The sequence below is a fragment of the Cyanistes caeruleus genome, chromosome 1 (assembly GCF_971803275.1).
Source record: "Cyanistes caeruleus chromosome 1, bCyaCae1.hap1.1, whole genome shotgun sequence".
NCBI lineage: Eukaryota > Metazoa > Chordata > Aves > Passeriformes > Paridae > Cyanistes > Cyanistes caeruleus.
Genome location: NC_141701.1, coordinates 34,826,480 through 34,839,697, shown reverse-complemented (window position 1 = coordinate 34,839,697; position 13,218 = coordinate 34,826,480). Strand labels below are relative to the sequence as shown.

The 13,218-nt window shown below is 40.7% G+C and overlaps 1 protein-coding gene across 11 annotated transcripts in view; it reads right to left on the bottom strand.

Annotated features, from left to right (window-relative positions):
- Window positions 1-809: 809 nt before the first annotated feature.
- The window catches only part of PPP1R42 (protein phosphatase 1 regulatory subunit 42), a 32,193-nt gene continuing 19,784 nt past the window's right edge, over window positions 810-13,218 (bottom strand). For 8 of the 11 annotated variants that reach the window (XR_015286022.1, XR_015286021.1, XR_015286020.1 and 5 more), the window contains one exon: window positions 8,484-8,618. Coding sequence is in view for 7 of the 11 variants with exons in the window: in XM_086886312.1 (XP_086742438.1) it covers window positions 8,586-8,618 (33 nt within the window). In the remaining 4 variants the exon portion in view is untranslated. Of the gene's footprint in view, window positions 897-1,809; window positions 1,894-8,483; window positions 8,619-10,867; window positions 10,913-13,218 lie in introns of those variants that run through there. The other 3 variants (XM_086886325.1, XM_086886320.1, XM_086886350.1) reach the window with 2 other exon arrangements.

Here is a 13,218-nt window from a genome sequence, read left to right as displayed (position 1 = left end):
CAGCCTGTACTAGGAAAAGCTGGGATGCAGCTCTGTGAGACGCTTTTCCATTCGTTGCTTACAAATGCAGCATCACACACCGGTACAGAACAGAAGTTAAACTCTTGGCAATGATCAGTATTTGATTTTTCTGGCAGTATTACATGGAGCAAATTTTTTGAGTCACTCATAGCCCAGGAGATGACTTCTGACAAAACTCAACAGGCACCACCCACGGTGGTTTCCGTTTACAACCAACTACAAATTAGGGTAAAGGCGATTTTTGAAATATATTCTCTCTATGATTTGGGATGTGGAACTGTTAGTATATTTTCTCTTTTAGTTGAAATCATTTTATGAACAATCTTATAGGTGATCAGTGTTCCATGAACTATGGTAAGAAAAATATAATTTTCAAATGTATCAGTTAAGTGAAGCCACAGAGCCTGGACTCAGATTTTGAAGGGCAGAACTTGGCCCATAGTTTTAAAACATCAGGAACTGACTTCTTCTGTCTTCCCACCCATAACCTTTCTAAAAAAATTGCATGCTTATCCTTTCTCATATACATTTTCAAACTTCAAAAGAATTTTGTAAGATGTATTTGGCCATTGCAGGGCAAAAGAACCTTTTGAAAACATCAAAAAAATTATTTTGGGAAAAGCTGAAAACAGTGATCACAAAGTCTTTTCCCAGCTTTTTGTAAACCTGGTCCATCAGCTCTGCCTGTAATACAACTCACAGTCCTTTAATTCATTCAGGATTCCACAGAAAAATGCAATTCATTCAATATTCCCCAAAGCACAGCACTTCTTAGCTGGAATAATACCTGATCCTGTTGTCCTTAGCCAAGCAGCCCTCGTGGATGTCCCAGATGCCGGCTTTCACGTGTTAGGAGTGTCTGTTCCTGTGACAGCCTGGCTAGACAAGGGCAAGATCAATTTACTAAACCTTTTAATTTCACCCAAATATTGCATAATTAAAAATTTAAATAAAATTGATGCCTATAAATTACTGAATATCTACATTTACAAGAATTAGCTCTTAATTTTGCAAAACATTTCAAGCACACACCGGTCAAAGATTTCCACCAAAGACAAGGAAAGGTTTCTAAATAATCCTTTTTATTTAGAAGATATTTTATTATTATTATTTTGGGTGATTAATTGTGATTGATTTGCTATTAATGTGGTTCACAGAGTATTATCATGTAATGTTCTCTTCAGCAGGTTAGACTCTTTTCAGGTTAGACTGAAATTATATGTGAAATATTCTGTTCACATTATAGCTCTAAACCAAAAGGGAAAAAATCTCACTCTTCTTTTTATTGTGGTATTTATGATCAATATAAAATAAAGCTTACATTAAGACTTCATGAGCTAGTCTTGAAGGCAATTGCCTTGGCTATTGCCTCTAACTTCAAATAAAAAAAAATTCCTATGTGCTTTTTTCTTGGTGTTTGCTTCTTGCGTTAAGGCATAGCCAGATCTGGATGCATTTTGGTTTTAAAAAAATCATCATTGTGATGAGATCAAGACCATCATTTAAGATAATAATGAAAACTGGCAGAAGAATCTAACAATTTATGTTTAGCAGCAGGATTTCTCTTTGCCATCCCATCAAGATCCCACTGGTAGGAGGAAGCCTTCCCCAATTACTGGAGAAGTCTGGGTTATCCAAGGATATGGACACACTGGGTTAGTAAAAATACCTGCTTCTCTACTGAAATACAGGACTAGGGCTGGTTTACACAGTTTTGATTTTGCTGTGTAACTACATTTAGAACTGGAATAGCTTTGACTGACATACAGTACATAGAAATGCACGTACCTGAAAACTTCATCTCCTCGGGTGCCCTTGGAAACAGGAGTTTCTGGTTTAGGAGCTTCACATCTATGAGATAAAACCCCAGGCCTGTGGGGAAAAAAAGTACAGAATTTCAGCTGTGGAAATGCAAGATTTCACTCTGAATTAAATTTATCCACTCTCAGACTTCCCATCAAACACAAACAGCAAATTGCCTGGGAAAATCTGCTACACAAAATAAAGGATCTGCTGTAGGTATGTAATATGTGTAGCCAAACCGTGGTGGTTCCTGGATCCACAGCCAGGATCACTTCTGTTGCACACTGGGACCAGGCAGCACCACTCTTCTCCCCAGAGTAATCAAGACACCCATTCTAGGTATTAGAATGTACCATTCACATCCAGGCATTGCCTGGTCATGGTCAAAAAATTGCTGCTAAAAACTTAAGTAAACAAAAAGCCTCCAGTCAACATAATTTCCATTTTAAAATTTTTCGAGAAAGAGATTTAGTTTTTTTGTAAAAACAGTAATTTTTGCAAGCACCCACTTGCCACCTGGTTTGCTGAAAGAGTTGGGAACAGGGCTGTGAAAAGTAAGTTATTTATGTTGTTTCTAAAGCACTTCTAGTGGAGTATTTCTAAGGCATGCAGATACATTTGTGTTTTTACACGACGCTACAAAGACACGATTGGTTTGACATCTTTTACCCAAAAAACCCAGCACAATATTAATTTTAGTCTTATATTCTGTGTGAATGAAACGGCGATGAAGGCAACGTGCCCACACAGACAAGGAAAATATGGAAAACGCCAGAGCAGAGCACACAAACTGAAAACAAACAGGTGGAAACCTTAGATAAACTTATCCGTTGCTCCTTAGGAGGAAAAATACAGTGAATCTGAATTATTTTGCATCGGTTTTAAAAAGACCTTGCCCTCTGTGTAACTCCGGTCACAGGTAACGAAAACCCTTTCTCCGGAGCAGAGAAATAGGAACCTGGCTGTCGGCGTGCGGGGCAGCACCGCTGCTCACGGCCCCGCGGGGCTGCTGCGTCCCGATCCCGCATCCCGGCTGCCCGGGCCCTGGCAGGACCCCGCCGTGCCCGGCCGGGGATGAACTTACCGCTCCCGCCCGGTGCGGAGGTTCCAGCCCGGAGCCTCCGTCCCGTCCCGTCCCGTCCCGTCCCGGTGTTTATAAGCCGTCGCGGCCGGTGGGTGCGGCGGGGCTGTGTCGCACCTGGCACCCCCCTCCGGCCTGGGCGATAGCGACCGCCCCTTCCCGGGCGGGTGGCTCATCAATCACGGAGCTGTCGGGGCGGCATCGCCTCACGCTCCCCTCGACCCCCGCCGTCCCCCGCGCCCAGCCCCGGCTCGGCGCGGGTCCCGCCGCCCCGGCCGCCGCTTGCCCCGCTCGCGCTGTTTTTCTTAGGATAAAGTAACGGTTTTGCTGGAGGAGAGAAATTCAATCGCTGGGCTGGGAGCTCAGGCGATGCCCCGTTAAAAGCGAGCCCTTTCTCTTCGCTCCGCCGCCGCATCTCCGGCTCGCGGATGTTCCCGGGAGAAGCGGCTTCCCCCGGGCGAGGCTCCGGCCGTGGCTGCCCGGGCACCGCTCCGGGCACCGACCCACACGGGATGGAAACACGGACGGGATGAGGCGAGCCCGCGCGGGCAGAGAGGGGATTTAACAGGGAACGGCGAGCGATTAAAAATCAGTAACGCTAATGAGAAGGGACAGTCAAAATAAATACCGGGGTATGGAATTAGCCCAGAATAACATTTTGAACGAAGCCCGATTGTGCGATAAGAGAGACACAATAAATCAAGCCTCGGGAGCAGTGGAAAAACAAAGTATGAGCGATTCGTTACCGGGTTTGCAGCCAAGAAAACTAAGGACTTAAACTTTAGCGCTAATTGGAAGCCCCGGGAAGAGACGAGCGCGGTGAGGGCCCGGTGAGGACCCGGCGGGGCGGGAAGAAGCAGCCGGACACCTGCCCTCAGCCCCGGCCCGGCCCGCCAGCACCCGCAGAGCGCCCGCCGCAGCCGCCGGCGCGTCCCAGCCAAACTCTCCGGCCCGAGAATTCCAGCAGCGCCGCTCTGGGGGGGCCGGGGAGGATCCTGCCCGCTTTCTGCCCTCGGGCCGGCATCCACAGCCCCGAGGAGCCGCCTCCCCCGGGCCGGAGAGGGCTGGATGGCGAGGAATGCTTCGGGCTGCTCTACAGGTTCTGAATTTAAGCACTAAATTCTAAGTTAAGTACTTAAATTCATCTGTAAATTTAAGTACTGAAACTGTGCCTCAACGTTTACCTTTGCCTGGTGCTGGCAGCCTCGGTGGGGGTTTCCCTTCAGCCATCAGGAGCTATTCTGACAAAAGCTACTCTTTTCAGTATGTACACGGCTGCAATGATGGACTTCACCAGCACCACAAATCATCCTTTGGCCTCAGGATGCAAAAGAATGAAGACATTGCTTCTCTGGGGGACGGTGGAGGAGCCTCCAAGCAGCCCTGTTAAGCCATGTTGTTTTTTTTTTTTGCCCCAAGGTTTCCAGGGCTGCCTCCAGCCCAAGTGAGTATTGCTGAATCCTTTCTGCAGTCAAAACCTCTTTGAAAATGCACTCGACAGATATTGCTCTGATCAGTCAGCTTCTGGGGCTCAAACAAGCAGTTCTTGACTATATTCTTTAGCTTGTACTGAAAACACTCTGTGGTACGATGTGGAAGAATTGATCGCAGATTCCCTGGGGAGTAGGGATACTTCCAGCCTCAGTTCCACTGGGGCTTCTCTGTCATCTTGTAAGTGCCAAACACACACTGACAGAGACTAGCACACAAATCTGGGGGTCAGCTCTCCCACACCCCAGGAAGTTTCTAGGTCTGCTGCCCACCTCAAAAATGCCTACTCAGGGAGGACTTCTCCTCACTAGGCCGTGGGATGCTCAACTATGTCACTGACAGAGAACTTAACAGCAGGTGTCCCAACACCCTAAGACTTTCCAGCCACCCTAAACTAGCAGATTGTGAGTGCTGTGCTCTTTTCTGTTCTGACTAGATTAATGACACAGTATTTGTTTTGAGTTTCCCACAGTACACAGAGTTCTGCCTCAGTGCAGGAAATCCAATGGAAGGAATTGGAAGAGAAGTGGTGGTGGAACTCCCATTACCATCTTTAGACAATGCCACATCCACCTTATTTTTTGGTGGCTTGTACGGTAAGAAATTGAGCAGTATTTGGAGACACCGCTCTGGCTGCTAGCCTTGTTACCAAAAAAGGGGTGCTTTAAACATATTTTAAAAGCCCAAAGAGATAGAAATGTAGAAATAGTTGTTCTTTGCATCATCAAGACTTTCTCCCATCAGATGACACCTCCTCAATTATAAACACAAAGACATTCAGTGATTATTTTCTTGTATCAACCCACTATTTAAATCTAAAGTGGTAACAAATGGCTGCAGCTGTTTCTTCTTTTTCTTCTTTCCCAGATAAATGACTGAGAATTACTTTTCCTGACTTACCTTCCACAGTATATCTCAAATCTGAGAAATGCCAGAGTCACAGAAGAGCCAGATTTCCAGTGTGATTTAGGTAAGAAGTTCTACCAGAGACAGAATGATGTTTTTCCAGGTACACTCTGCTCCCTTTACGTCAAATTAGTTTCTGGTTTTATGGCTACAATTCAGCACAAACATTCAGGGTACCTCTTTCCAATTTGTTCATTTTCTCCCATTGCCATTTCTGTATAAGGATTTCTCAAGTGTGCTTGCCTGCTGGTATGGTGCAGCAGTTATTGGTGTTTCTGACAGAGACTAGCAGAAGCATTGCTTGTCTGAGTAAAACTGCTCCGGCAGGAAGCCACACACAGATTGTATCTGGGTAGGTCCCACAGATTCCAGCTGTAGCCTGGGAGCAAATGAAGGGCAGGACACAGCCACAGGAGAATAAAAATAAGTTGCACTTCACAACTTTTTCTTCTTGGGGAAAACTCAGCATAATGGATTCCAAATCCAAACAACTGTTTTGAAGATTTCCAATTAAATACTCGCCCCTTGTTTCAAATGCCACATTGATAATGTACTGTAGAACCATAGCACATTCCACAGTTATGTTAAATATGCCAAATTACAGTGTATCAATGCACTTTTTATAGCATTTTCTCAGTAGTAATTACTTTAAAAAATATATTTAAAATATGTATCATAAGGGCTCCATTCTGGGGGGGTGTGTGTGTGTACGTAAGTGTTAGAGCAGGGTATCAAGACTTTGTTAGGGTTTGCTTTAGCTAGACATGAGTTGCTTGGCTGTGGTATTCTGTGTGAAACCCCATGGCACATGTTGCATTGGGAATAATTAATTCAGATCTTCAATGTTTTATTTATCGTACAAGAAATTAAAATCTTTAATCCAGAAATACTCAGAACCTATGAAAAAGAAACCAAGCACTAGGTGGTTTATGCAATAACCCACATTGAGAAATACTAACAATACTAAAAAAATATTTTTGAAAAAAGCCCATTAAATAGTTTTAAATAGGTGTGTGTAAGGCAGAGGGAAGTGTAAGATGCAAAGATAACACCATGACATAGAGATTAGGAGGTGACTCCCTAATGTGCTGCATTGAGTCAGCAATCAGCAGCTGACACTGAACATGCTCACCAAGACTATTGACATTCTTCTTTGGAAATTGCCTAAAGAATGAACTTTTTTATTATTATTATTATTATTTATGCTTTTCTGGCTTTTGTGACTTGAACATCATCAACGACTGCAGCTAGAACAAGAAGTATCGTGCTCAGTTAGTACTGATGTCAGTAAGGGACTAACAGCTACACATCTGAGCTTTATTTTGTGTTTGGAATGTTCTAATTTTCAAGGCAAATAACTCACCAGCCTTATATGCTGCTTTGGGCTGGGCTAAGAGTTAATTTTCTTCACAGTGGCTGGCATGGGGCTGTATTTAGGATTAGTACTGAACACAAGGTTGATAATATTGAGATGTTTTTGTTATTGCTGAGCAGCAATAACACAGAGATGAGACCTTTTCTGCTTCTGATACTGCCATGCTGGCAAGGAGACTGGGGACATGGGAACTCACAATGTGGGAATTTGGGACAGATAACCCCAGCTGACCAAAGGAATATTCTATACCATATGACATCATGCTCAGTATCTGAAGTAGGGGAAGAAGGAGGAAGCAGGGGGATGTTTGGATGTTTGGCATTTGCCTTCCTAAGTAGCCATAGCATGTAATGAGTCCCTGGTTTCCTGGCAATGGCTGAACACCTGCCTGCCCATGGGAAGTGGTGACTAAATTCCTTGATTTGCTCTGCTTGCATGTGTGGCTTTTGCTTTCCCTATTAAACCGTCCTTATATCAACCCATGAGTTTTCCAGCTTCTACCCTTCCAATTCTTTTCCCAATCCCAATTTGGGGAGTAAGCAAGCAGCTGCGTGGGTCTTGGCAGCTTGGTTAACCACAACACTTTACCAGAAGCAATGGCACCTCAGCATTACAGTACCACTCATTTACTACCTCAGCTTTGGAAATCTTGTTCTTTATAATGAAGATCTTATTATTCAAGGGGAGAATACATGCAGGAGTTAAATGTATTTTAATAATGTGTACCAAATTATCTTTATAAATAATAACAAAATATACAAAACATTCCATGCAAAAGATATTTCCTTATTCGGGAAAATTACCTTCCTTATTTCAGAGAGAGCTGCAAGCACAAGATGCTGAGCTGCCATTCACACAGAGAAACTGCATTAGGAAAGGTTTTTTCAAGGGGCAATTTGTAATCTGGGCTTTCCTCTCCTTATTTGTAGGAATGGAATTTTCCTATATTAGAATTCTTAAGCATTTATTTAATTACTCAAACTAGTGCAAAGCAGCCAAAAAAACAGAATTTGAAGTTAAATTAATGAATGATACTCCCAATCAAAAAATTAATCAGCACAGTCATCATTAATCTTCTCGTGCCTCCTCTGCTAACTGTTCCACATAATTCACCAGAAGGTGGAGAAATCCAAATGATGGAAATTATTTTTAGGACTACAGATCTTCTAAAAAATCATGTGCTAATAGCTTCTTTCTGCTTGAAAGGAGGTTGTAAACAGGTGGGGGCTGTTTTTTTCTCTGAAGCAACAAGTGACAGGGCAAGAGGAAACAGCCAGAAGTTGCACCAGGGGAGGTCTGGATTAGGTGTTGAGAAAAAATTCTTTGCTGGAAGGGTGGTCAAACACAGGAATAGGCTGCACAGGGAAATGGCAGAATCACCATCTCTGGAAATGTTAAAAAAATATGTGTAGATGTAGTGTTTGAGGACATGGTTTAGTGGTGAATATGGCAGTGTTAGGTTTACAGTTAGACTGCATGATCTTAGAGGTCTTTTTCAACCCTAATGACTCCAGGACCCTACTGTGAACATACCTCTGCACAATTACTGAGTATCACATAGGGAAAGAAGCAACTGCTAGGTAAGGCACTGGCTAAAACCAGTTCATTTCTTGGGGAAGTTTAAGAATTAGGCAGTTTAGTTAGCATGTGCCAATGCTTTTACATGCTTTTGAGACAAAACATTTTTTGTAAATAAACAGGCAGTTCCCTTTTCTTGAATGTTCCCTTTTGAATGTTCATAATAGCATTAAGTTCAACATACTTAAATTTGTCTGGTTTCAAGATTAAAAAGACACAGATAACATATCCAAACACCAGTATCTTTCTTTGTAAGATTTGAAGGAGAAAAAGAAAATCAATAATGGCCAAATCTTCACATCCTGTAACTTCTGGCCTTTAGAATTCAAACTACTTCTGCGTTACTTCAGCTTCCTCCTTGACCTACATCAGAGACATCAGAGGAGACAGGTGAGATCTTCATGTAACCAAAGCACTTATTGCTCCCATGGTCATTAACACTTCCCAGGAGCACTCAACATTTCTACAAAAATTATAAGCAGTGTTATCAAACGCTGCTGATGAGAAAAAAAAAGATCTTTAACTATTGCAAGGTTATTGGCTGTTGCAGTGAAAGCCCTTTTGTTTTTCTTCAGTGCCAAACCTGGAACCAGAATATTCTGAATTGACAGAATCTGTCTATTTGGGGTAGTGAACATCCCTTAATTACAAGAATTACTTTTCCATGGACAAAAATGGTATTAACATTTTTTTCTTACATAAATGTGTACCAAATACTTTTAAAGTCCCATAAGGAAAAAAAATCTTATTAATAATCAAAGCAATTTCTCTTAGAAATGAAATCAGATAAGATTCAGTCTTTTATTCCAAAACATTTTCCTACAAACTATGTGTAACTGATTATACCAAATTTTACTGGACATGTAATCACTGGTTACTATGGCAGTCTAACATATTAACTCTCCAAAATAGGAAGAGCTTATTGATTCAAAAATCTTTTTGATTTGAAGTCTTAGTCTGTTACATGGATCAGTTTGTGGTTGGCTTGGATTTATCTTGGTTTTGATGCAGCAATTAATTCTGCTCAGAATTAAGAGAACAGAAAGATGTAGTCATTCATTTCTCTAGTCTCTGGTTACAGTGTTGTTTGCTTGAAGAGGTAAGATTCAAATACAACTTTCTTAACAGTGAATTCCTAGACTTCTTCAAGGCCAAATGACTTAAATATTCATTGTTTGGGTTTTTTTTTTTTTCCCTAGCAAAGTAAAAAGTATTGTTTCCAGTTACAATAGGTAGCATTTATAATTTTGTGACTATAAATAATCAGGTTCACGAAATTAATTATTTTGCCTCAGAGCTCTGTTAGTCAGGATAGCTACTTTGCACAAACTGAGATGAAAAATCACAAATAAAACAGGGGAGAGAGCATTTCAGTTGCACTTATTTTTACCAGTTACACTCTGAATACAATCACATACTATCCCATATAAACAGATTATGTCTGAATCCTGATCCTGAAAAATCAATGGGCACATCTTGAAAACTGATAGCTTTCTGACTATCTCAGAACTTTTCAACTGTATGGCTTTTAAAGCTGCATCACAGGCAGTGCTGTGTACTGTTTTATACCTGTATATATAAAGAAATAATACAGCATTAAACAAACTTACACCTTGCACTGGTTTTAAAGTGATATTTAAGAGAAAATAGGATTTTTTCATTGGCTATGGATTGAAAGTTCATATTTTAACTTAGATCCATAACTCAAACACTGTGTTTACATGTAGTCTGACTATGGTAAGAGCATTACCAAGGGGAGGTATTTGGCCAGTGATGTCTAAATTTTTTTTTTCCTTTTGGTACTTCTAACACACCAACAGTAGTGTGGAAACCCTAAAAGTATTTAAATCTTTACTGGTGAGGCCTGGTCTCACATCTCTGAGGACCTAGGAACAGTTTTTGTTGGGGAGAAATTCTACCAACAGTAGATGATAACCAATTTAGGAACCACTAAGGTAAATCTGACAAATCCAAGTCTTTGCAACTGGATGGGATACATCCCAAGGTGCTGGAGGTGAATTTGAGGAGGTATGGCTGCTACTAAGGAATCAGTGGTTGCAGTGCTGTCCTCCAAAATGTAGTAGCTCATCTTGCTAGATGAGGGCACAGTGACTGTTTTCACCTCAGACTTTTTAAAGCAGCTGCTTTCAGCTTTTCAGAGAGGAGAGTGTGTCTACACAATGTGTGACCGGATACAGGAAGATAAATATTGAAAGAGTGTTTAAATCATTGCAGTAAATTAGATTATTGGAACTGACTTCAACAGAATTATACTGAAATTACAGAATTTATTTATATATTCCTATTCAAGCAGCAGTCTTTAACCTCAAATTAACCTCAAATTTAACCTCAAACTTTTTCAAACTCCCATGCAGTTATGTATTTTAAAAACCTAAAAACAAAGTATTACTTCTTTAACAATTTGCTAATAAGATTAATATTTATGTTATTAAAGTGATATTTGTAATTTTGTCAGTTACACAATGAAAGATGTGCAATGGTAATACAGCAGACCAAAAATATTATGAAGTTTTGAGGTTTTATCTCAACAGTACTCTAAAAGTACTGACAACAAAGATCTACGAATAGGAAAAAAATAAATACTGCATACCGAATGTTTCATTTATCTAGTAACTATTAGAGTGAACATGTAACACCTGAAAAATAAATAGGCAAAGATCCAGGTTTGCTTTTTGTTTACCATCCTAAAATAGTATTTCATTCCTGACACAGTTTTGATGGACCCAGTTACAAGATGCAACTCACACTATAATCACTACATAGTCCCCCTTCATTCTGCATTCTGTTTAAGACGTTACTAACTTACGGTTGGACTCAATGATCTTCCAACCTAAAGCATTCTAAATATTCGTGTCTTTTATGTAGAAAGTTACAGACAGTCTGGGTTTCAATGTTCTTGAGAGCATCTGACAGCCTGCAGCCCCAGATGTGCCCTGGTAAGTTGCTGATCACCTACTGGCTGACAAGCCATATATGCCATTTGGTCTTCTAAATGTTTGGGAAACAGCCCCTATCTCCTGGAAGAGGGAGCAGACTATTGCAAGCAAATGTGCTCCCACCAGATTACCCATCAAGAATGTGTCTATGCTCTATCTGGTCAGCCAGACATGTAGGAGTATGCATACTCCTATGCATAGTCTAGCTGGCAATCTGCTCATCAGCAGATGTGCTCGCTGCCCACGGTTTGCAAAGAATTTACTCTTTTCAAGGGCACAGGAGGTCTATCAGTGCACGTGTTCTGACAGTGTTTGGATCTTTACTCCTTCTCAGCTTTGGGCACAGGCAGCAGCACAGAGAACTGGACTGGGGAGGCAGGGCACAGGGAAAAAGGGATGCCTTTTATCACTGCCTCTAGAACACTAGAAGACATAGCAGTGTTAAGTACCACAGATTTGGTATATAGTAGACATACTTCTTTCTTCTTTATTTTTTCTCTTTTTTTTTTTTTTTTTTTTTTAATAACCATTACTGAAATAAGACATTTTTTGTGTCTTGTATGTTTGTGATGACAGTTACTCTGTTTCTTCCGAACAGAGTATGAATGATCATGGGGAGAATCACCCAGCAGCATATTCAGCAAGGCTGTAAACATGGATACTAAAAATACCGCTGGAGTGCAGATTACTGTAATATTAATTATGTCTCTGCAGAAGTACTTACGCTCACCTTTACAGGTAGTGCATATTCTCAAAGAAAAAAAAAAGGAACCAAACACTAAAACTGGCTGAATTGCCTGCTGAGACCTTACATGGTAAGACCTTACCCACAGTAATCAGAAACTGCTAATATCTGACCTTCATTCAAATGGCTCTGCTTCAGCAACCCTATTTAATTTCAGAACTTCACTTTATCTCTTTATCCTTACACTTTATCTAGCATTGTGGTGACTCCTTTCATATCCTATGTCATGGCTCAATAATTCAACAGCAAGTAAATTCCTTACATTTCTCTTTCACAGCCTTCAGCACTAAATGCTGATTGATACTTTCTAGACCTCACTAAGAAGATGTTTACATTTTTCCTTCAACCATCACCAAAGAAAGGCAGTGAAACAGACTGCTGGAAAAGGTACTCCATGTCTGTTCCAAGCATGCTCTCAGCTCTGGCAAAGTGCTCAAGCTGGTATCTCTAAGTATTTAATGCACCTAATTCTGAATACATTTGGAGTGCTTGCAAGCTCTTCAGCTGCTAAAACCAACTCAAAGGTGTGCAGCTAAAACTGCACTGGTTTAGATCTTAAATCTGTATTTCTCCTTCTCCTGCAGCTAAGACTGAGGATATTTTTTATTTTTGAATTTTCAGATGTTGCTGAAATTGATATTCAGTAAGTGAACAAGAATTAGGTCACCCAGAGGTAATGTATTTCCCTGTCCCTCTCAAATGAGAGAGCTATATTCTGTAATGTGGAGTGTATGATTGCAAAGCTTATGTTTTGGGTATATATCATTACAGTCTCAGTATCATTTCTCCCCAAAAACCTTTCATATAATATGCCTTAATAATTCTATTTATTATAATGCTAGTTAGATTCATATAAACAAAAGCCCAGTATACATGCAGAACAGACACATTCCTACCTGTTACCCAATATACATTATCCTGTGTAGATTTCAGACCACACAAATCACCACAACAGAAGGCATTTATAAATATTTAACTAACTAAACACAATGTTCATTAAGCATCTGCCTAAGAGGAAAAACTAACATTCACTACAAGTTCCTTCCTTTTGGACTAGAATTTGAAATATTCATGCTGTGCATGTGGCAGAAAAGTGGCTCATGATTAGCTGGCACAATCCAGAGTATTTATTACATGCTGATTGTATAATTTAAAGATATTTCCACATTGCTAATCCCATAACATACAATGGAGAAACAAAAGGTGACTTTCCCACCACATTCTGAACTGCTACAAATACCTACCAAAATATTCAATTCCA